Source organism: Electrona antarctica, assembly GCF_951216825.1.
Source record: "Electrona antarctica genome assembly, chromosome: 18".
Lineage (NCBI taxonomy): Eukaryota > Metazoa > Chordata > Actinopteri > Myctophiformes > Myctophidae > Electrona > Electrona antarctica.
The window spans coordinates 17,231,333-17,256,159 of NC_136799.1; the positions used below are offsets into that span (position 1 = coordinate 17,231,333).

At 41.3% G+C, this 24,827-nt stretch overlaps 3 protein-coding genes across 10 annotated transcripts; 1 reads left to right on the plus strand and 2 right to left on the minus strand.

Annotated features, from left to right (window-relative positions):
• Positions 1-245: 245 nt before the first annotated feature.
• Positions 246-2,043, minus strand: LOC306941798 (cell division cycle-associated protein 4). The gene is made up of 2 exons (XM_079527440.1): positions 1,984-2,043; positions 246-1,112 (listed from the first exon to the last, which is right to left on the minus strand). The coding sequence occupies exons 1-2, from the start codon at positions 1,986-1,988 to the stop codon at positions 269-271; spliced, it is 849 nt and encodes a 282-aa protein (XP_079383566.1). The 5' UTR covers positions 1,989-2,043; the 3' UTR covers positions 246-268.
• A 4,098-nt stretch (positions 2,044-6,141) lies between these two features.
• Positions 6,142-12,446, minus strand: cdca4 (cell division cycle associated 4). 8 transcript variants are annotated; one of them, XM_079528474.1, is made up of 4 exons: positions 12,240-12,444; positions 10,907-10,976; positions 9,487-9,624; positions 6,142-8,890 (listed from the first exon to the last, which is right to left on the minus strand). In XM_079528474.1, exon 4 carries the CDS (start codon positions 8,879-8,881, stop codon positions 7,946-7,948), a length of 936 nt encoding a protein of 311 aa, XP_079384600.1. In that variant the 5' UTR covers positions 8,882-8,890; positions 9,487-9,624; positions 10,907-10,976; positions 12,240-12,444; the 3' UTR covers positions 6,142-7,945. The 8 variants fall into 8 exon arrangements, with proteins under 8 accessions (XP_079384600.1, XP_079384601.1, XP_079384602.1 ...); XM_079528475.1 differs by having other exon boundaries at positions 9,487-9,627; XM_079528476.1 differs by lacking the exon at positions 12,240-12,444 and adding an exon at positions 11,578-12,156.
• A 5,086-nt stretch (positions 12,447-17,532) lies between these two features.
• LOC306942327 (activator of 90 kDa heat shock protein ATPase homolog 1-like) lies at positions 17,533-24,578 on the plus strand. The gene is made up of 9 exons (XM_079528167.1): positions 17,533-17,856; positions 18,949-19,139; positions 19,913-19,995; positions 20,341-20,458; positions 20,910-20,998; positions 21,400-21,528; positions 22,358-22,459; positions 22,857-22,908; positions 23,436-24,578. Exons 1-9 carry the CDS (start codon positions 17,777-17,779, stop codon positions 23,606-23,608), a joined length of 1,017 nt encoding a protein of 338 aa, XP_079384293.1. The 5' UTR covers positions 17,533-17,776; the 3' UTR covers positions 23,609-24,578.
• The last annotated feature ends 249 nt before the right edge of the window (positions 24,579-24,827 follow it).

A 24,827-nucleotide genomic window follows, 5' to 3' on the forward strand; every position in this document is an offset into this window, starting at 1 on the left:
CAAATTAAATAAAGTGGAGTTTGATGGGGATTAAAGCATGATTGTAAAGCTGGTTTATAACTAGTTTTTAACTATATCTTTCATTCATTCTAAAATACAATATGCTTCTTAAAGACAACTGCTACTCAAAAGTCATTCGGAAACCATAAGGTGGCTCTTTGAAGTAGCCCAGAATAGATTCATTCCCAACAATAATTTTCTAGTGCCATTAAAATAACATTTTTTGGACAGCTTAGAACCTGAGCTTAGAACATCATGTCTCCTTTCATCAGGACTTCACAAGTATCTCCATGATGTGGTCAAGCTCGTTCAAGTCCGTCAGACATGACTGTAGAGTTGAGCCGACAGCCGAGACATGACCAACAGAGCACATTTTGAGGTCCTCCTCACCCCAGAAAGACTGGGTGATAGGCCAGAAAGAGCCTGCGGCCAGACAGGCGGCGGGCAGCTCCGAGGTCTCGTACATGGAAGTGTCAATGTCCTCAAAGATGTCATCAAGGGCGAGGTCGCTGAGGTAGCCCAAGGCGCTGTTGACTGTGTCTGTAAAAGGCAGGTATGGAGTAGAGGGAAGTGATCTGGGGGATGCAGAGGAGCCACTGTCATGTGAGAGAGATACAGACTGAGAGGAAAGAGGCGGGGACTGCAGAAGGAGGCCTTGCATCTCTCCCCCGGCGCACTCTGGACACGTGACCGGTACATCCTCCCTGAAAAGCAGCCGGTCCGGACCAACGCCACTGAGTTGCGCGTCCAGCGGTGGCCCCGACACGTCAGACGTACGGACGAGCGTGTCAGGCCGCGAGCACAGTATCTGGGCAGACAGGTCCATGCCGCCAGCAGAGACGCTTCCCACCCCATCCCTCCTTATGTCCTCCTGAATCTGCTTCAAGGTGTTGATGAGCAGTACAGAGCGCCGTAGGCCCAGTTCCATACCCGCCTGGTACCGCTGCAGCTTGTCCAGACACATACTCAACACCAGCTGGCGCTGCTGCAAGTGGCTCAGGTCAGATTTGACCCCATCCTCTTCCTGTTTGGTTGGGTTAGCCTCTTTGGCCTCTGCTTCCAGCTCCTCAGAGCAGCTATGCTTCCGCTTCACGCCACGACCCAACATGGACCTACAAAGACAGACAGACAGACAGACAGACAGACATAGAATATACACATGGTCAGTATGTACTATACTGTATGTACATATGGACATATGGAAAGAAAAGGCCTAGATTGGTGCAGGGACATACTGTACAGTGTACAAGGATAGGATGGACAACAGTATATCATAATCTGAGCATACAGTACAACATGCTGCAAACAGAGGACTACACCAGTCTAAACAGATACATTTTTAATAATTCTATAGTTCGGGAAATCAAAAACATGAATTTGTTACTTCCATCATGGTCTTTGCCATGGACAGTTAGCTTAGGCTGATCTGTCAGCTTGAAGCTCTCCCAAAGCTTGACAGATGCTGCCTACTCTGTTAAGTCACTGAACTGAAGACAAGACATTCATTGACAATGAATAGGAATCAAACTTTGTGGAGGCTGTAGTGATTTGTAAGAGACTTTACATATACACATCCCAGTCCAGAGTAGCACTACATTTCAGTAATTAACTACTATCTATTATCAATGTAATAAGATCATCTGAGCACAAAAGCCCACAGAAACATTCTGTCTACACAAAGTCAGGTTCCCAGCAACCGGCTGTACCAGACCAGTACTGGCCCCCACTGTTTTCCTTAAATATAATTGTATTGCTCCTTTATTGTAAAGTTGTAGGCCTATTGAATATGAATATGAATACAATACAATACAATACAATACAATACAATACAATACAATATATAACATAACTATATACATAACACATAACAATACATTATGTTAATTAAATTGCGTCGAGGCTATTGCAAAAAGCAATTTATATCAAATGTAATAAAACATTGTAATAATGGCCATCCTGAAAATATGCAATTATGCCATGTACCTCATCGCTGTAACCAGTCCATTAGGGTAACATTAAGTCACATTCTTGCTCCCACTGAGCGAGATATTAAAAAAATAAGAAAAAAAGGTTATATATAATGCTAAATGCATGCATTACATTCCGCATACCCGTGAACAGTGGCATGAGAAATTAGTCCGTTTTCTTTCCAGGTTGTTTGACGCGTGTCTTTGCAGTTGCTGAAATGTGAAGAATGCACAACAGTACAGTCTGTACATCGGGACGTCTACCGACATACACACAGCATAGAGTACAGTTACACGATGGTAGAGTCTCAATCCTATATGCTGGACAGACAGACACTCATGTTCGCGCAGTGATTGGTTAACCAGGCTAACAACATGGGTTGTCAACCAAACCCCAAACCCCATGATGTGTTCATTAAGTGATGACCTCTCCTTAAAGACAAAGTATGGTAAAATAAAATGGTATCTCCTCGTCGACGTAATTTTAAATCATTATGAAATTGCCCTTTCATTTATTATTATTATTATTTATTTTTTCCCCCCGTTTACTATGCTGTCAAGTCAATGTATCACCGGCGGGTTGCCAACCGACAACAAAGTAGCCAATCACTGCGCGACAGTCCCTCTGCGCGATGGGATCAAGATCCGCGCGTGAGGGGGCGGAGATACGGGAACTGATCGAAAAGGCCGATTGGTGGTGGAAACTATGGAGCACGTCTCATCCTCCGCCCCTCACGGGGCAGCGAATGTGCAACATTTTGTTCAAGAATTAACTTTTAAAGGGATAGTTGATAACAAAGTAACAAACTATCTTTACACCTGGGAAAAACTGAATCCATTCTATTTGGATCAAATAGTAATCTCAGCATGGCAGATGGCTTCTTGGTTAGAGTGGGTGACAATATTATCACATGAAAAGATGAAATTACCTACCTAGGTGGAGGCATATCTTTCCTGTGATAAAATGGCCACCAACGTAATCAAAAAAGTCAACCAAAGATTCCTATACTCACTGGTCAACAAAAACACCTTGAAGACCCTAACAGGAGCCCTCGTACAAGGTTAGACTATGCATGCCCCTCCTGGTACCACAGCACCAAAGGCCCTTAAAACAGGGCTCCAGGCTGCTATTGGCTTCACTCCCCGAACCCACCTCACCCCTGCCCACTTTGACAGACTGGAATGGCTTAGGGTTGACGAGAGAGTACAGCATCTTGCAATGGGTCTGGTCCACAAAATTCACTACTCCCATGTACCTGTCTAAATAGGGAGTTCAACAAACCATGTGCAACCCAGATTCGGCACAAACAAGGGACTAAATTAATTTTGCTCCTATGCCACCAAAATGTGGAACGCCCTACCAACAGTCATTAAGACATACGAATCCCTTGACTCCTTCAAAACTGCTCTCAAAGGGCACCTACGGACGGCTGCAATTCGAAACTGGCCCCCGTAAAATCTGAATCCCCCACCCGCCCCTTTTCCCCCTCACTGTATATGTTTATTTTCCCTTTTTACCTCCTCTATGATGATTTCCTGTTTTGACTATATAGTTGTGTATATTCGTACACACGTCTCTAAATGTTTTGATGAATTGAAAATGGTGGGCCCTATTGTAAACCAGTGTAATGCTTTGTCGTCCACTCACAGTTAACAGTTTTTGTATTGAGTTGTACTTGAAATGTACTGTAATTCTGCAATTCTGTAATAAATCAATAAATCAATCAATCAATCAATCAAAGTTGACTCAAAACGACCCATTTGCAGCTATGATCACAGTGTTTATGTTCTGTTTGTTTACATCCTTTATTACTCGTGTGTGGTGAGAGTGCAGGCTATTTTAAACGCACACAAAGAAAAATAAACCGCAAAATAAGCAGATTGCTGTGTTTTTTTATTAACCTACATTTTTGATGAGTCACTTAGACAAGCCATTATTTGCTAAAAGCTAAAATAGGTACAGTATGATACACAAGATGGTCTAAAAATAAATATAGTGAAAACTAGCAAATGATTTTGTTTTCCGACATGCTGGCGTTGGCTTTGTGAGCTGTTAACAGCCAGAACACTGTCCAATCTGTACATATATGGCATTCATATCGAATGCAATATATCAAAGGCCACTGTCATCATGTGAGTGTAAATGGGGACAAAGGTCCTATTGTAGTGAAGCTTAGGAGAGATAAGGGATATTTCGCGCTAATTAGTCTAAAAGCACCAAATTTTGCACAGACGTGGCCCAGCCAGGGCAGAGCCATAGAGACTGAGTAAGACAAAGTTAAGACAACTCGGTTCACTTCATGGGGCCAGTCCAATGGCGGCTCTTCTACAGACTTATTGGCGAATAGGGACCATAGGGACACCAGAAGTTTACGGAATGCATTGGAGTCTATGGGCTCGTGTGAGTACAGTACATGAACCACGTGACCAGGCTGTTTTCTGCCCCCTCCCTCAATGTCGCAACTCTTGTACTCTATGGCTCTGGCCCAGGGCATGCTCTAATGATTTAGCTAGGGCGCCCGTGCCGGCAACCTTCGGGGTCGCCACAGCGGCCAAATCCATTTGGCCACTTTAACAGCCCTATATAAGGCAAAAAGGGCTATATCTTGCACCACCCCTTAACCCTTATCTGCCATTTTTTACTATTTAAAAAAACCTTTTAAAATAGTTCAAATAGCTGATCTACAAGCTGACATGTAGATGTAGATCGGCTAGTTGAACTATTTTAAAATTATTTTCAAAATAATAAAAAATGGCATAAGTTTAGGGATAAGGGTAGCGCAAGATGGAGCCCAAAATGTCATTATGCTTTAAGCCATAGATATTAAAAAAATCACACCTGTGTGAACTGAGTGGTGTAAGGTCTTATATAGCCTGACCAGCTGTGGTCTGACGTAATGTCTGACGTAATGAAATCACACCCGGGTGAACTGGGTGACCGTAGCAACCATGCTCATTTTTTGAGCACAGACAGACAGACAGACAGACAGACACGTAAACTAACAAAGCCAGTCGTAGGAGTGCTTTACACCACTCAAAAATCACACCTGTGTGAACTGAGTGGTGTGAACTGAGTGGTGCAGTGACGTCACACACTAACCATAGCAACCATGCTCACCTGTGCGTGGGGCCACGTACAGGTACACACATACACAGGTACACGGGTACATACACGGGTACAGACAAAGCTGGTTGTTGGAGTGGTTTGCACCACTCAAAAATCACACCCGTGTGAACTGAGTGGTGCAGTGACGTCACACACTAACCATAGCAACCGTGCTCGCCACGTACAGGTACACACATACACAGATACAGACAAAGCTGGTTGTTGGAGTGGTTTGCACCACTCAAAAATAGATGCCTCATTGGCCACTGCAGTTCGTTGGAGCGATGTGTTGAAGGAGGGGCGGAAGAATTTACACTGGGGGAGGATGTACGCCAGACGTGTGGAAGGCACATTACGTCACGCTGCCACTCAAGTGATTACTGGCCAATCACAGCGCATCTTTTCCAGGACTTAGACCCGAACATGCGCACTGTGACGCAGGCTCATGCTTCCGCGGGGCTTCGCAAGGAATCTCGGGAAAGTTTTGCCCTCCCTTGAGCACATACGCCGGAAAAGAGCGTCTACATTTATGTGTCTATGCTTTAGGCATGCGACATGTCAAACTAGGGGGTTTTCATGATTCTGAATCCATTCCAAGCATTAGTTTTGCACAAAAAACACTCCTTGGGCTAAATTCACCCAAATGTGACGAGCTCATCACATGCCATTTTTAGCCCAAGGAGTGTTTTTTGTGCAAAACTAATGTTTGGAATGGATTCAGAATCATGAAAACCCCCTAGTTTGACACGTCAACTGCTATTAAAGCATAAAGAAATGTAGATGCAGGCCGTTAATGGTGGCCATATGGATTTGGCCGCTGTGGGGATCCCAAAGGTCGCCAGCTCGGGAGCCCCCAGCTAAATCATTAGAGCATGCCCTGGGCTACATCTGGCGCTTTTAGACGAATTAGTGCTAAATATCCCTACACTCCTCAACTATTGGCAAAGTTCAAACTTATAAGTAGCAAGTGAAGGATGATGCATTGACATTAACATGTCAATTTCCTTGCTTAATGTAATGTCTAATATGCCGAAGAAAATAACAGATCACAGTCATCACACTGCACTGAATAGTCGCACCTTTTATTATAAAAAATATTTACAAAGATGCTACAATGTCATTTTTTTCCTTAATATAAAAAAATGCATACATTTTACAATGGTGTTTAGTCTTTGACGTTCTAGCTCCCGTTTCAGACCAGAATGACATCCTTCAGAGGAGTGGTGTTGTTGTTGGTAAGGTATTAAGCGCATCATAATACTGTATATTTTTTGTCAATACACTTTCTTTTTTTTTAGCCTGAGTAAACCTCTATCATGATAAGGAACAATTTTCGAAAATGCATTTAAATTTCTTCCACATCTTTTAGGAGAAAGGCAACTGTTTGTATTAAAGGACATTTTGAATCGTATACAATCATTTTGAAACGTGTAGGATAGAGCTGCATAGTGATTTGAATAGTAACCCGGTTATTAGGAATTAAAAAAAAAAAAAGCAAGGAATAAATAGGTACTGCATTCAAAAAGGAAGGGGGGGGGGCAGGTATATTTGATAGATTTAAAATAAATTCACTGGGACTTATGGTTGATTTGAGAAGTCAAGATGGCATGTCTGTACCTATATATAATAAATACAATAAATAAAAAAAAGTAATAAATTAGATGGGTCAACATATACATTTCTTCCTTTGTAATAAACAAATGAAAAAAAGACATATGGCTTCTCAATGCATTTATCGCCCGGGGGTTTCTCCAAATGTTTCATTATCGTATGAGATCTACACATTAAGCCAGGGCAGGAGACTACCTTTTTTTTGTCCAGTGGCTGACTCTTTCTACAAACTCACCAACCATGTTTCACCGCTTTACCAGCTTGACCACATTTTTGTAATTGAACAGGACCTTCAAATCATAATTACATACTAAAACAGCTAGTAGAGTAGAAGTAGACAGAATATGCAGCCACAAACAAAACGTACCATAATTTGGCCAGTGGTAATTTCCTGCCCTGCATAAAGCTATTGACAAAACGAAAGAAGTGTCTGTAAAAGTGTGACAATGCCAGTCCTGACACCCTTACAATCTACTTGACATACCAAACCATGGGAAGACATTGTGTTGAGGCTGGCTACATTTAAAATCTTAAAAACTGCTCCAGAGGGGGGAGGGAAAAAATATATCAAATGATACTAAAAATCCCCCAGCTGTATAATGCAAAAAATATATTTCTATATACACATACGTACATATACATATATTTCATTCATAATTGCTCAAATCTTTAGGAAAATATGCATTGCTTCATAGATTTGGATTTACAATTTGTTCTGGTTTCTGGTGTATGTAGTGTACTAAGATGTTCCTCAGTTCATGTAACAATAAATAGAAGTTGAAAAATAGGTGGAAATATGACGAGGGAGAATGTAGGACAGAATGTATGACAGAAGTAAACATGGAAAGTATGTAAATAAAAAAATGATATACGTAATTATCTTTGCCTTCTCACAGATGTCACTTTTGAGTTTTGGATTTCATAAACAGTGTGGGAAACTTAACTGTGGCCAGAACTGTGGCCCACTGGCCACAGTGGCTTGTAAATCCTCAAATTAACTTGCCAATTCAATTATTTGACCAGCTAATGAGACATTTTAGGTTAGAAAATAACTTCCAAACAATGGACCTGTTGCATGGCTACATTCAAGGAGCTACAAGCCTTTGGCTATTGGCTGGTGTTAATTTCCCACCTTGTTCACGAAACTGACAATCTCTATGCGTAGTAACACCGCATATAGAACAAGCACACGTGAAACGTGCATAGTCTGATCAAAAAGTCTGAGTTCAGTAACAGGCCAGAAGGGAATGTGTTCTGCGTTTCAAGAGCCCACTATGATCTCCATGATGTGGTCTAGTTCATTAAGGTCTGACCTACAACTTGAGCTGGAGCTGAGAGGTGTGGGCCCATGAGAGGAAAGGCTCTCCAAGAGGTCATAAGGCCCCATCTTAGGTGCACTCTGCATGCCTGTGAGCACCGTGTCAAGGTCATAATACGACGCATCCACGTCCGAGAACAGTTCTTCGAGTGCAGGGTCAGGAGTTGGGGCTGCAGGGTGCTTGATCTCGAACGTCCCGAACACTTGCTCGGTAGTCCTGGAGTCCCCCGCCAGGCTCTCCCCATCTCCCTCCTCTCCCTCCGACGCACACTCCTCACTGTCATCTTCATCCTCCTCACAATCACCATCCTCCTCATCCTCCTCCTCTTGGTCCCAGCAGGGCCCCACACCAAAGGGCCCCACCATGTAAGAGGCAGAAGAGGAGATCTGTGGCGAGACAGGCGACAGAGTGGACATGGTCACTTCGCTCTCTCCTTCTCCCTCCATCACCACCTCCTCCGAGTGATAGCCCTCCTCCACTAAAAAGGGTTTGGGGCTCTGGCTGGCCTGTGCTGCTGCGGGATCCGTCTGTCTGCACAGGACCTCAGTGGCCACCAAGCGGTCAGAAGGGGGGCACTGGGCAGCAGCCAGTGCCTGGGTCATGATCTGCCAGGTGCCATCTCTGGTCATCTCCTCCTGAATCTGCCGTACTGTGTTGGCTATGAGGACCGAGCGGCACAAGTTAGGCTCCACCAGCATGTGGCACAGCTGCAGCTTGATCAATGACATGTCCAGTAGTGACTGCCTCTGCAGGCCATACGAGGAGCAGGACAGCGTTCGCGCAGAAGAGGACACTGGCTGGCCCTGCTCGTTGCTCACAGACACTTCCTCCTCCTCCGGAGAGTCGGAGAACTTGCGCTTCGTGCCCTTCGGGAACATGTTGGCTCTCTGCAGCAGCGATGGAGAGGAGACAAAAATAGAGTTAGAACCCTGCAGTAAAACTTAACCGGGAATCAACAAACTTATCTCACTGACAGACACACAAGAGGCCTAGAGTTCAGCTAGTGCACTAGTAAAAATCACATTAAGGAATTAATGCTGTGTAATTAATTAGGTAACATATGTGACGCGCTGGAGCAATGTGATGCAATATCTGTGTATGCTAATGCAGGAAATAGGCACTACAAATCCAACTGAGCTAAGTACCAGCAGAGACTTATAAATAAACTACAGACTAACAAAAATTGTGGACTACAGTGTATAGTAACACAAAATGGATATGTTGTAGCTGTTTTTTTTCTCCCCTAATAAATGCTGTGTAATTAATTAGGTAACATATGTGATGCAATGGAGCAATGTGATGTAATATCTGCGTATGCTAATGAGGGGAAATAGGCACTACAAATCCACTACAAATCCAGCAGAGGCTTATAAATAAACTACAGACTAACAAAAATCGTGGACTACAGTGTATAGTAACACTAAATGGGTATGTTGTAGCTGTTCTTTTTGGGGGGTTTTTTTCTAAAAAGTTTTTGCTATACCTTTCCTGTAGTGAGGCACAGGCAATAGCATAGCGGCGCGGTCCCGGCTGCAGCGCCTCAGTACTTTTGTACGAGCGACAAGCAGCTTTTTGTTCAGCACCATTTCTGCCCATTTTAGGCCAGTCTGAGGCAAGACTCCTGCTGGGCGGAACAACCACACTTTTAACAGACCACTGAGCCACCGAAAATAGCATGGTTACCAACTAAAACACGGCCACTGCATCACAGTTAGTACACACTGGTAAGAGACCCTTTGTCAAGAGAAGAACAAAACCAAATACAGCAACAGTACTTAGGTTTCATAATCAGCAGGTTTTAATACCTTCCCCAATGCCACCTGTGGTCAAGAAAATAACCTAATCAATGAGGTTCAATTCCTTATTAAGAGGGAAAAGTTACCGGAATCTGAAAAATGATATTGCATGGCTGATATGCATTAACACCGCTACTGTTTACAAGTGATATCATGTTTCAATGTCTACACACTGCGCTCTGAAAACCAGAACAGCAAGAATTTCACTTTCTCTTCACTACGAAGGGGGAGAAAAGTCAAGAGTGAACTTCCTTATTCCTTTAAACGCTCCTTTAAAGTATCTTACAGGAGAAAAAAAACAACACCCATGTCAATTTAAAGGAGTTCCGACTCACACAATAAACAATATTGGAGTAAAGAAGGGATTGAACACTCAATGTGGCTTGGGGCATTTCATTTTCCATCATACTGAAAAACAAGCATTGTCCAGACGTGTCTCCCTTGAATGCAACCTGTGGGCAGGGCATTTGGGTTACTTTGCGCTACAACTGTAATATCTGGGGGAATGATTATTTGCCCTACAACTGTAATATCTGGGAAATGATTTTAACTGCATCTCATTTCTCATTTGTTTGAACATTTTAGGACAATTTGAAAATAAATCCACCCAAAATGATGAAAGGCATTAAATCAAAATCATTGATATACCATTTCTGACAAAAAAAGGAAGCATATTAATCAGTTTACAAATTACAATTCTGAGATTAAACTGACAGAACAGGACTGAGTTCACAACAACACAAGTAGACCACCCCTCCCACCCCCCTATAGCCAGGATTATTGCTAGTTTGACACCAACCCCAGGTTACACAATTCTGTTCAACAACAACAACAACGCACAACCTGACAGACTTTTTTGTCATTGTTCAAATCAGGAATGAGTTCCAGGTACACAATCCAGTTGGAGATTTTAACAATCAGTGCACAAAAAGCAAGAAAACATTACAAGTGAATGGGAGATGTGTTGAAAAAAATCCCTGAACTCCTGAAAAATCAGAAGGAAAAAAATCACAACTGTGAATACTGTACAAATGTTAACATGAAGAGTATGTTGTGCACAGAAAATTGTGACTTATTTTGAATTACTGCATAATTATTCATTGTTACCTCTACTGAACTACTGCCTTCACTAGAGGGGGGTAATGTGCTTCATTCACACAGCCTAGGAACAAATGCCCTATAATGGAGAAATGTCACAGAAGAGAGCTAGTCTTCAATCAAATATACAATAAATGACTCCATAGTATACAGATCATATTCTGAGAAATTAAGAAAATGCTCTACTTTATTAATTTTGAAGGACTGTAAATCAACCCTCCCTTGATCTTTCAACACTTTCTTGTATATTAGGATCCAATAAATAGACCTCCTTAACAGTGGATAGAATGAGGAAAAGTCAGTAAAAAACAGTGGCCTGATGATCTCGCATTGCTAATAAAAAGGTGAGAAACAGCAGTAGACATCAGCAGTTTCCTTATAGTGGCCCCTGTTAAAGAGAGACACTAGAGACCACTAACTGCCTAGAGGAAAAGAATGCATGTGCATGAATATAAAACTAAGCAGGTTAAGATGTCTACAAATTTGAGTTAATTGCATAGCAAACAAGACAGCCTTTTCACATAAAAAATAATCAGTTATGGTTATATAAGCATTTGCCCATTGAAAAGCACAACTCTGACTTATGTGGCATTCCATTCACTAATGCAACGTAATGTGTCGGATACTAGAACTGTGCTAGTAGCCAAAAGGAGCCAAAACAAAACAAAATGTAGCCTAACCTTCCTCCTCTACGTCAATGGCTCCAAACATGACCCATCCCCCACTGCACACAGAGAAAACCAGTACTTTCACAGCTCGCTATCTTATTTGAATGAATAAACTGTCCCCAAAGCGGTACAAACAGGCATGCGTCCTGCACCCAGCGACACAATTAAAGTCATTGTTTGAGTCTAATCTTAGCTGCCTGCGATTAATTTGGAAGGTCTGGACTGCTCTTCACTCGGAGTGCCGCATGCTTTGTCTTGGCGAGCATCAATTCAGAAGGAAGCTGGAGCGACAATGAGGCCATTTTGCGCTAGTCGCTAGCAGGCTAGGTAACGCTAGGCTAAACCGTGGGCTAAACGCGCTAACTTCAGCGCGGGGGCAAACTAAATGGCTTAGATGTGCATTGAAACGTAAAGATGCCACCATGGAGACATAAAGTCGCGGCTTAGGGATCTGCTTAGCCTACATGAGCCTACATAATAATGCCCGAAATGACTGCTACCAAGCATAAGCTAATTAGCTAAGCGCCCACCCATCTCCGCGGTCCTTCCTCCTCCTAGCAAAAAAAACAAGAGTTTTCACAGTAGCTCCTTTTACTTTTCTATAAAATCACAATGTCGCGTCGGCCCCCGATGATAAGAACTTTGACTGTTGGCTAATTCGTCGGCATAGTTACCTCTGTTCGTATTATTTGATTCCCGTCTCGGTCATAGGATCGTCTGTGCTGAAGCGGAGATCAGGTTGAGATGAGATCATTCATGCCACGGCTTCAAAACTACCTCGGCTCGTCGTCTCTGCTGTTGTGGAGGACGGCAGGCAGGCAGGCAGGAGGGAACACACACACACACAGTGGCAGGCGGATGGGGGGAGGGGAGCCTCGCCTGATAAAAGTGCCCAACAAAAACTATTCAATATGCCTTTACATTTCATTCCATACGCACTACTGAAACGAGAGCATTTTTTTCTTACTACAGTTTAACGATGAGGGTTATCAATGGCCAAGAACAAAATAAAATACAGATCTAATTTTCGGATAACCAGTATACCATTGTATACACTAACTATTCACAACATTTTAATTGAAGCAAAAAAAAAAAGAGGCAAGTACTAAAAGTAAAACTGTCTATACAAACAAGTGTTTATGCCCAAAGTAGTTGTAAAGTTAGTAGACCGAATGTGGTCACAACCTGAAGAGTATTCTTATGGGTGGTGTTGAGTGATGATTCAGTTTGATTTAAGTATTCTAGCAAGCAGTGGGATTGAATAACAACATTACACCAGCCAGTAAGTAAGAGGTCAAGTTCCAAAGTTTATTAAACAAATAGATTATATATAGGCTATATATAGGCCTATATAGGCTTCTTATACTGGACACATTACAACATATGAGTCATGACAGATAAAGAAAGGAACAGAAATTGAGTATGATATGAATAAGTACACAACAAAACTAGAAATATGCGCTCCTTGGGCAGATCTCTGCCAGATTTGTCTTGTTAGAAATAGGCCTGACCACAAATTTATAACAGGCAGTATGACTATAGCCTACACAATCTTCTACACAGTCTACTTGGCACAAACACTGTTCAGGGGTCTGCCATAAGAATAGTCACCCAAATAACTAAGTTCCAGACCCACATGAATGCACCCAGGGTTCCGGCCCGATTCCGGCGAGCCGCCCCGGGTCCGAAACGGTTGAGAAATGACAGAGTTACCGTGTGGGGGTCCCTCTACTGTACCATCTACTGTACTGTACTGTCACTGTACTGTACTGGCACACCCAAAATCACCATATATACAGTTAATATGTGCGTGTGTGTTTGTGTGTGTGTTAGGTTGCGCACAGGTGGTGAAAAACAACCATGCTGTTTTCGTGCTCAGACGCACCCACCCACACACATAGCTCCGTAAGGGAGTGGTTGCACCACTCAAAAATCACACCCGTGTGAAGTGAGGGGTGCTCTTATCATCGTACATCATTCAATCATCATGCATCATCTCATACTGGCCAATCAGAATGCCTGTTGCCACAAATTTACATCATATTTGGTGGACATTTGACGTAATTATGTCAATGGCAAATATGAGACGTGTGGGGACAAGATGACATACATTTTCCCTTCATTGTCAATGGCATTTAATGTTTGTATTGCGGACATTTTGTGGGGACAAAAGCTGTATATAGGAGGGGCTAGCACCCCTCAAAAATGCAAATCACTGGCTTTCTTTAAAACAGAAGGAAATGATCACTCCTCCCTTAGACAAGTGGCTATCCCCCACCTATTTATAATCCTTTATAACCGCCTTCCATTTTTTCCCCCTTTTTTGTGATGATTTGAATTTTGTTGTTATTTTTCATGTCATGATTATGAATTGAATACCCAGTAACTGAATGGAAACAAGCCGAAAGGATTCTTTTGGGTGCTATCCTTTTAGACTAAAGTTTGATTGTACTCTGTGTTGTCATTTCTGCCTAATAAAGTATTCAATCAATCAATCAATCAATCAATCAATCAATCAAAACAGGTGATGTAATTATTGCGACCACAGGTCGCATTTACTATTGTGTTTGGTTGGTCACGCACCCATATATGGTCATGCCTCGTGACATCACGTGATGTCATCAATATAGAGCGTCGCAGTCCCGCCTCCTACCCTGGACCAGGAAATGAAACCCAATGCATTTTCCTCATAGACATTTCTTAAAGTATTTATTTAAAGACGGTTACGCCGCGGACAAAGCCAACTCGAGTCGTGACAACTCATGACAACACAAACAATATTTTGGACCAAACAAATAATTAGAAAGAAGAAAAAAACGGCAGGTTACAACACTTTTTTTGTTGTTTTTCTTCTTTGTAATTATTTGTTTGGTCCAAAATATTGTTTGTGTTGTCATGATTTGTCACGACTCGAGTTGGCTTTGTCCGCGGCGTAACCGTCTTTAAATAAATACTTTAAGAAATGTCTATGGGAAAAATGCATTGGGTTTCATTTCCTGGTCCAGGGTAGGAGGCGGGACTGCAACGCTCTATTAAGCCCATATATGAAGATCCCTGATGTCATCAATATTGGCCAGCAACTCTACATCTGACCTCAAACCTTAAACCCTTACAGTACGTTTTAACAGCGGGCGACAGCTAGTCGTATTTTCCGGAAGTGCATTATTTGTCTATGGGACCCGGGGACTACCGGCAATAGCAGACAAACAGGCGATGGTCGAAAAGTGGGCGGCGCAATGTCGCCCGAAAAGATAAAAATAATTCATCTTTTCGGGCGATAACGGGCGATTGGCATGTGTCTGCCGATGCTCGCCCACTGTTAAAACGTACTGTTCGATCTCCATATATGGAGCTGACCGGTTCTGACATTCCATATGTTGATCCTTCCCCATCCATCCTTCCTATCTTCCTCTTCCTCTTTTTTATTGTTATTTTATTTTTGAGGGGCGCCAGCCCCTCCTATACACAGGTTTAATGTTTGTCTTTAGTTCAATGTTTGTTTTGTAAACGCCATTGACAATGAAGGTTTGTTTATTGCTTTGAAATGTTGTATTATGTGTATCTCGACGACACTGGTGACCTCAATGTCTTTCGAGAAGGTCATAATGTGCCTCATTACATCATTTTGTCTCTTTATTGTTAATGGCGTTTAATGTTTGTATTGGCACCGTTTGTTTTACATCACCATTACATGATCATTACCTAATCAACACGAGTTAGACTTTATATATACTGTATTAGCGCCCCTCACTTCCTCTGCCAACCTAGGGGGGCAACGGACTGACCTCATGCTTCCTTCTGTGCATGAGGAGTCCAAGCTTTTCACCTGACAGAGTTTCCCCGGCCGGACATAGCGCATGGAAGGAACACATTATTCCGACCAGTTCCTTTCCTCTCCATCAGGCGCCCCGGCTGGCCAGGGGAGGTAGTTTAGAGACCAGGATTACTGCATGTTTTTTGTGAGGGTACCTACCCTAGGGGACACGGGGAGAACATGGATGTCTCCCTTTTGACTGATACCTGTCCATTTAAACTCTAGACAGGCCTGCCCCAAAGTTATTAGTGCAGCCGCACCCGGCAGCCGGCGAAAACTAGTGTTCTCAACAGGCCTGAAAATGAAGCCCCAGCCCTACCTGGGCCCATTAAACCCTGTACACTCAAGACACTGCCACCCCAGGGCTTGATATTAACTTTTTGAGGCACTTGTCCTTCAGACAAGTACATTTCCCATTCACTTGTCCGGACACAAAACTCACTTGTCCGGAGCATGAACACACAAATACATTTTAAATCAACTAACTGTAAGTTGGTTTTGGTGAATACATTAGAGATGAATGTTCTCAATTTACAAGTTAATGGTGCGTTCACACGGGCAGACACAACAACGCAAAGAAGCGTTGTGAATTGATTTGGAGCAGCTACATGCATCATTGCGTCTTTGCAACGTCATGTCGCTGCATGGCTTCCATTGACAATGAATGGTAGACTGCATCTTTTACATTTGCTCATGTGAACGCACCATAATAGCCTGTGACCTTACACATGTCACGTATTCCAAATACATAGCCATAGATCAGTCATATACATAATAATGTCAGACAATATTGTTGGCTCAGAAAACATGAAGAGTCACTTGTCCAGCGGACAAGTACAATTTGAATACACTTGTCCGGAAAGATTTATTAGTTGTCCCGGACAACAGGACAAGCCTTAATGTCAAGCCCTGCACCCGTAGATCTCCATATATAGAGCTGACCTGTTCTGACAATTCCATATGTTGCTCTCACCTCATCAAACCCTGTACACTCAAGACACACTCCAAATATGGCCAGTACAGAATTCATTCCATATGTTGATCTGATCCCCATTCCAAAGCGCCATTGCTCGCCCAGCAGTCTGCTGTCACCCGGCGGATGCGAGCACTCGACCTCGCTTCTCGCCCTCAGGCATCTGATGGAACTTTACTGTTGTATATTAAAGCTCTGCTGGATTGGAATCCTGTAACATATAGGACACGCTCCAGTGACTGGCTCACACTAACGGTCCCAAATTTTAAACACAGAGTTGGGGAAAACAGCCTTTTGTTTTAGTGCCCCAACCATGTGGAATGACCTACAGATTAAATTAAAGATCTGTTCTCCCATAACATACGGCCAATTTAAATCTTTGATTGCAGACTTACCCCCAAGTGTCTGCAACTTTTTTAAACATACGTGCTACATCATGCGATGAGGAAATGTTGCTCTTCTGTTCTGTTTTTGTTTATTGCTTTGAAATGTTGTATTATGTGTATCTCGACGACACTGGTGACCTCAATGTCTTTCGAGAATAAATAAAGGTTTGAATGAATGAATGAATGAATCTTACTGGTTATTGTACTGTCATACTCATACATTACATACATATTGTTGTATTTGATCAATTTGAACTTGTAAGAGAATTGTGGAAGGATCAGCCTACTTTTATATACCTGTCCTTAACATTTTCCTTTTCTTTATTGTTTTGTTTGGTTCAGCTCTTCAGGATCACTTCCTGAAGGTGAAAGTGGTTAAGTAAAAGTGGAAATACCATTAGGCCTATACTCCATTTTGAGTGAAAGTATTGCATTCAAAATGTAACTGTAACTTCAAAAAGTACTTAATAATTCACAATTTGATGAATTAAAAATGTAATGTAAACAAGTCTAGTGCTTTTTCTGGTTTTATCCTCTTAGCAGTTTTTTAGTTTTGACCTGTACCTTCCTTGAACTGTACCCATTCGGCAATCTGCAGAATATTTCCAATCAATCGATCAATCAATCAGGCAGCTCCTCAAAAGACAAACGTTTGTAAAATTCCTATACAAACTATTAAACCTTTTAAAAAATAATTGCAAGGGTTCATACAAGGAAAAATGTAACAAGGATTTCCTCCAAAATGCACATATCACAACGCGGAACCAGTCTTCAAGGAATCCATCAAAGGGGAACATTTCAGGGGGACATTTCAACCCAGTACAGACACTTCCGTTCCGTTTCCAGCAAGTTCTATGCTCGGTGAGTAAACGGAGGGGCACCGCTAGAGAGCACCCAGCAGCTTCCAGCGAAGAGAGACGATCAGGTTTCTAGAAACGTGCACCGCAAGTGGACGGCCACTCGCCGGCAGAATCGTCTCTCTCTTCTCTCTTCTTCAGATCTAAGTAAAGACATATCAGACTACACGCCGCTAAACAGATGGCTAAATGGGGAGAAGGGGACCCTCGCTGGATTGTGGAGGAGAGAGCTGATGCCACTAATGTGAACAACTGGCACTGGTGAGAGAGAGAGGATGAGGACAGGAAGAGACCAAAATTACATGATGGGTTCAGCTAAAACTGAGCTTGCTGTATTAACGAAAGCTTTTTTTCTGTTGGGCTTTGGTTATCTTTACAGTCTTCTAACACCATTATGGGATACTGGTGAAGTGGAACGTTGAATTACGTTACATCTAGTTTTATTTGATGGAAAAGGCTACGGCTAGCTCAAGTTAGCTAGCTCGTTGCTAGCAAGTACAGTTAGCAAGTACAGTTATCCTCTGTGATGTCAACGTTGTCACACCACTGCACATTGTGTGGGCCCTGGTGTGTGTAATAAACCTTGTTATCACATTGTCTATAGAGAACAGAGTCAACAGGACGACTTACATTGTGACTTCTTTGTAGCCTAAGATTTAGACTCGTATATGTATTTTATCGATTGATAAAATACATATACGAGAACGAGAGTCTAAATCTTAGACTAACTTATTTGGATATGGTTTGTGCCAGACTGCCAGTGTACGTGTATTATTACAAAATGAAAATAATGACACTTGTGAAAGATTTGTTAGCAAAGCATTAATCTCTCGAGACAGACTGTTAACTCCATCAACTAATTCAAAGGAAAAGAGGGCGCTGTTTCTCCTTTATTTGCTGATGTGTTCTCAGATTGGCAAAGCATCAAATCAAACCATAGGTGTTTAAAAATATATATTATCTTCTATATTTGTTATAGTTGTTCATGTACATATGTCTAATATATTTAACAATTCAATATTTTTTCATCAGAAGTCTTACATTCTCTAATGGACACAATTTCTGATTATCCTAGTTTTATTTTTTTTACTTGACGATTAATTGTCAGTCAAATAATTGCGACATATTTTGAGCTTGTCTGTTGGCTATTTCCATTATTTTTGAAAATGTTTGAAAAATGAAAATATTCGATTTTTTAAAAATGAAAATGATTATAACGTAATTGCAATTGGACGATTATGTAATAATTGTGACAGGACTATTAATTGTGCTCTTTGCTTTCTGTGAAGCGCCTGTTGACAAGGGTTTTACAAATGAATTAGTTTGACTCATCTATTTCATGGGTCTTCACAGGACTGAACGTGACGCGACAAACTGGTCATCTGACAAACTAAAAGCTTTGCTCCTCGGTTTGAGCGTGGAGAACGAGGAAGGGACGTGCGAGGTCACCGAGGTCAGCAAGGTGGAAGGAGAGGCTTCCATCAACAACCGCAAAGGGAAGCTTATCTTCTTCTACGAATGGAACTTGAAAGCCACTTGGACAGGTACAGAGTCATTTTCGTTATTGAGTCACCAACATTTAGGCTTAATTAATCTGTCTTAAATACACCCTGTCTCTGGTGCACATTTTCTTTATATAGTTTCATTACATTACTGCTGAATGAATAGAGGAAACGGGAGCTACTTTAGGAAATAAAAGCCATTCATACAGTGGTGTAATGTAATGGCATGTTTATTACAATATTAAACTTTGAACTACCAGGCCAGCCAAGGGGCTGCTATAACCAGCCTGGCTCAATATCTGCCACCGTAGCAGGGGCAAGTCAAACCTACGAGCCACAGCCAAAGTTATACTAGCATGTGACTTAGGTCAGGGGTTCTCAACATGTGGGTCGCGACCCCTCGGGAAGGGTAGCCAAATTATTTTGGGGGGTCCCCAAATTATATAAAAAAAAAATCAACTGAATGGCTGGACAATGGAAATGAAGAGTTTACATGTAGTACACATAGTACATGCATACACCTTCCCTAATGATTATATCTGGTTTCAGTATTTATTTATGGTGTATTATCTCTATTATTAAGGTTATTGTAGCAGTCAATTTATATTGGGGGTCTGGAGGGGGCGGGGTGGGGGTCCCGAGACATTGCCAAAGCATTTCCCGGTGTCCCCGGCCAAAAACGTTGAGAACCCCTGACTTAGGTGACTGACTGGTGATCATTTCCTGCTTTCACACACTCACTACTTTCCATATTAACGAACAAATAGGCCATGGCATTATTATTAATCTGTATGTTTGTTTGTGTCTTTTACCAGGGACATCAACTGCAGGGATCAAATACAAAGGAAGTATTGACGTTCCAAACCTCTCTGATGAGAATGACATGGAAGACCTTGATGTAAGCTTTGCAAACAAACCATTCCATTCAGTATTCGCAGTGACAAGTCATTTACAGAATTAGCTAACAAGCCACTTACATTTTTTAAGCTTTGGTGAAAGATAGGTGATCTGTCTGTGAAACTAGAAAATAAACTTACCAACCACAGCCAAAAGGTTGAAGGTTGGCCTTATATTCCATTCCCACTCTGCTGTTCAGACTAGGGGCATAATCATGATTAGTATCCTTATATTTTCTAGTAAACGGTAGTAGTATCAGAGGTAGCAGCAAAACATTAGTTCAAGTAGTAACATTATTTATGATTCATATTAATTATAGTGGTGGAATGTTGTGACATTTGTCCAGATTAATATTACGTTAAACAAAGATGAGCCGGAGACACCGCTGACATCACTAATGAAGACAAAGGGAGCTGAGAAAATACGTGAATCCCTGGGAAGCTACGTCGGCTACCTGAAAACAGGTGAGTTAATATTTCTCAAAGGGGAACAATCACGCAGTCATAGTGGAATGTAGTTTCACGTCTTAGTTTTTGGAAGGAAAAAATAAAATAAAATAAATAATTATATATATATATATATATATATATATATATATATATATATAATCTCTTTGTCCATAAAAAAATCCAGAAAACAACTGACCACTGTGTAGTCAAATTGTGTTGGATTGTGTCCTTGCCATTGTCAGACAGCCTCTGTCTAACAACCCGGAAATGACAAGTGAAAGTAGTAAAGAGTGTGAATTTACAGACTTGTTAAGTGGTTAACAAAGTTTGTTAATACAAATGAGGATGACTAGTCTGTTGTAATAGAAAATAATTATGACAAAGTCCTTAACCAACAATAAACCATAATAACAACAATAAACCGTAATGGCCAATATAAGAGGACAACACAATATTGTCCCAACAGAGTTCACACAGGGAATGATTCTGCCCACCGCCAATGGAGTTTCCAAGTCGCAATCTTCACAGTCCAAAGCCAAGGTGGATAGAATGCAGGTTGGTCCTGATTTCTTTTTTTTCCTGTGGTTTCAGTTAGGCCAGTAGTAGTAAGAGTAACAGGCTAGTAGGACAGCTCACACCTTTTGTGTGTGTGTGTGTGTGTGTGTGTGTGTGTGTGTGTGTGTGATATTTTCTGATTTCTGTCTGTTTTGGGTCTTGATTCTGCCACAGACAATTTCCAGAAATGATCATTATGTTCTATTTCTGTTATGAAGTGCTTTTCATAGCATAAGTAATATGAAACACATTTTGGTTCGTTGACATTTACCAAGTTACAAGTCGTACATAAATTATATAATAAATGAATGTGGTTTCCAAGATTATTCATATCTGAGCTCCAATATTATTATAATAATAACACATTTACAGTAATGAATTGCTTTGTTCTGTTTTAACAGATAAATTCCTCAGGCAGCTCAGCCCCTACAACCAACACTGGTGTTAAGATTCCTACTTGTAAATTCAGCATTAAGGACACCTTCCTGACCTCACCAGGCGAACTCTTCAGGGTCTTCATCAACCAAGAGGTGAGAAGCATGACATCCTCCACCTTTCTTTTACATCAATTAAGGTGGTGCTCTTTTTCAGAACCACTTACAGTGAGTGCAGCAATAGATGATGTAATGCTTCAAATCCTAGATTGCCTGGAAGCAAGTAGTGAGGTTTGTAGGTGTCAAAGCCATGGTGCCCAGACAACAGATGTACCACATATTCTTGTGATTATTTTGTAGGAAGGTCTCTGTTTATGTGCAGCCTGCTAGGAGCTTCTGCAATTTAAAAGCTGTTTCTTTTGATATCCCTCCCTTACCAAAAGCCCTGTAAAAACCATGTAATCCACTTGTTTTGTTCAAGGTACATTAACAGGTTAACTGCTGACAATTTACGGCCGTCTTTTAGGCTAGACTGCCTACGTTTAAAGTTACCTTTGAACAGCCACTGCACCAACCGCTGAGTTGCAACGGTGTAATCGCTTGTTGTAGTGTTGAAAAATATTCCATAGCGGCGATCACAACAACAGACCGGGCGCTTAACGGCTTCCTCCTCCGGCAGTTTCCCCATTGTAAACAATAGTGACTCAATTTCCCATAACCCTTTGCACGCCGGAGCGACGGACCTTTTTGCGATGACGTCATCAAAACGTGTCTCATATCCCATTCTGTCCGGTGGATTGCCCGTATGACTTAAAACGTGGATTAAACAATGAAAAGTGAAAACATAACTCGGGCAACTCGCGAATCGCAGGGAAAGTGTTCTACAATTAAGTAACTCGAGCAATTTAGAAGTCAAAGTGTTAAATAAATAGGGCTTAACTTCAATTGTGTCCTTAAAAAGATATATATTTTCCTTATGTTGTAGATGATCCAGGCATTCACTCATGCACAAGCAACAGTCAACGCAGAGAAGGGTGGAAAGTTTCGTCTGCTGGATGGAAATGTGCTGGGTGAATTCACAGAGCTGGTGAGCGCTTCTCACCTTACAGAATGCAATACGTTTCCCAGAGTTTAATATAAGGCCCGGGCCGGCATATTAGTCCGGGCACCTTGGCTGGCTGCTAATCCGTGTTGCGGGTTCGACTCCCGATCCCGATGACCTTTGCTGTGTGTCACTCCCCTTCTCTCTCCCCTCAGCTTACTGTACACTATCAAAGGTAGAAAAAGCCCCAAAAATATCTTAAAAAATATATAGTTTAATATAAAAACATAACGATAGCATAAAAACTTTATTCTATGAAGATGTTAGTGCCCAGAGGTGTGTATTTGCATTGGATTTGTGTTAATATCTTGGCATACTTTTGGCTGTGTTGTGCTGTGATATTCTGCTGATGATTTACAGTTTTCACTTGTCTTCTGATTAGGTTTATGAGCAGAAAATAGTCATGAAGTGGAGGTACAACACCTGGCCCTGTGGTAAGTTTGAGTTTAATTAATGTTTACTAGAGTTGGTTTGTCAATACATGTTAGAAACATACTTCTGCCAATGCACTGGCCTTAGAGCTGGAGCTGGTTCCCAGGCACTGCTCAATGTCTGACCACTAATATTCAGGATGGATCATGTAACGCAGAGGACACATTTCCACACAGGGATCAATGGGGTGCAGACGTTTATCCGACATACCAAAAGTCCGACATGCGCAAATCACCCGTTGCTCCCCCCACATGCATTGCGTCCACGACTTGCGTTGCGTCCGTGTGCGGTTAGTGTTAGGGTAGGGTGTCAGACTAATGACTGTCTGACTCTTGGTATGTCGGAACATATGCCTGCACAATAGCTCTATCAATACCTCTTTTAATCTCAGATGAATACATTTTTAAATTTGGAAATAATATATAGAAAATGTCATGCAGGATGGACAGTTTATGAGACATCACACAAACACCAATGTCATTCATATATTTATATACTCATGGATACTAATTTGCCCTGCCTCCTACAGAACATTATGCGAAAATCACACTGACCTTCTCGGACAGAGGCAATGAGACAGAGCTGAAGGTGGAATGTCGAGGGGTTCCCGAGAGTGAGGAGGAGAGAACGAAACAGGGATGGCAGAGATACTACATTGAAGCCATCAAACAGACGTTTGGGTTCGGAGCGCGACTCTACTGAAGATCATGTATTGTAGTATTCTTTTAGTTTTTAAATCATGTTTTTGTTTCTCTGGCACAAGATCTCTCCCAATTGAAGCTTAAAAAAACAATATAGAAAGATGCATTTAAATAGGCAGGAACAGAAAAACAAATGCAACGGTCCACTTGTCTGTGTGTATGTAAAAAAAGAAAGAAAAAAGGACGTATTTAAATTCTATAACTGATAACTGATATGTTTATTTGAGTCATTCTGGATCCAGATTTCCATTACCTCCCTCGGTGTTCATGTCTGTTGTTTATAGGAACGTAAATGGACCATGTGCCTTTGGGACACAAGGATAGGAAATAAGTAAATTAAAACAACGACTTTATGGAACCACTCATGGAAATTGAGTCCCATGCTATACGTAATTACGTATTTAATGATTCCGAGAGGGATGAGATAAAAGTTTTAAACGTTAGTCATTTTTTCTATTTTGAAAATGCAACAAATATATAATTTGTTGCTTTGAAAATGAATGTTTTTTTAATTTTAATTCTTTGAGTTGAGCTGTAGTAGAAAAAAACATGAAATGCATGTTCCATTGAAAACTGTAGTGGGGGGGAAATTACTACTGGAATTGAAATATACTAGTGGACTGTCACCTTAGCTAAGCTGTACTGTATTGCCAGCAGTTTATTTTGTACATTCATTTTTTCTGATTTCCTCATACACTTGACAGCCCTAAGCATCTGAGTTAGGAAAACATCTGAACGTATTTTCAGCAGGGTGGCTGAACATAAATGTTTGAACATGTAAATATTTTCAATTTCTTATGCAGTTACCTTGCGTAGCATCTTAAAAAAATGTTTTCTTTATTCGGCTTTGAATTATAAATTCGAGAAAGAAATTTTAAATTTTCTGAATAGGGTTCATCTATTTATTCATTATTTCATTCCTGCGCTTTGTACAGATTTTGTTTCCTGTAATAAACCAAACCCTGTATTCACTTGATTGTTTTCATTGGAGCACAACTTTACTTTTGTATGTATCAAATATTTCGATTAGAAAATCTTGATTTCGACCATGCAATTAATATAAAACAAAATTAATGCTATAATGGAAAATACAAAACAACCTATTTGCTCCTGCACCTTTTCATCTAAGTTTGCATTGTAGCCTGTTATAAATCGTGCCAAGTCATTTTATTCAAATTGTGTGCAAAACACTTTAATTACAGAGAAACATAATTGTAATG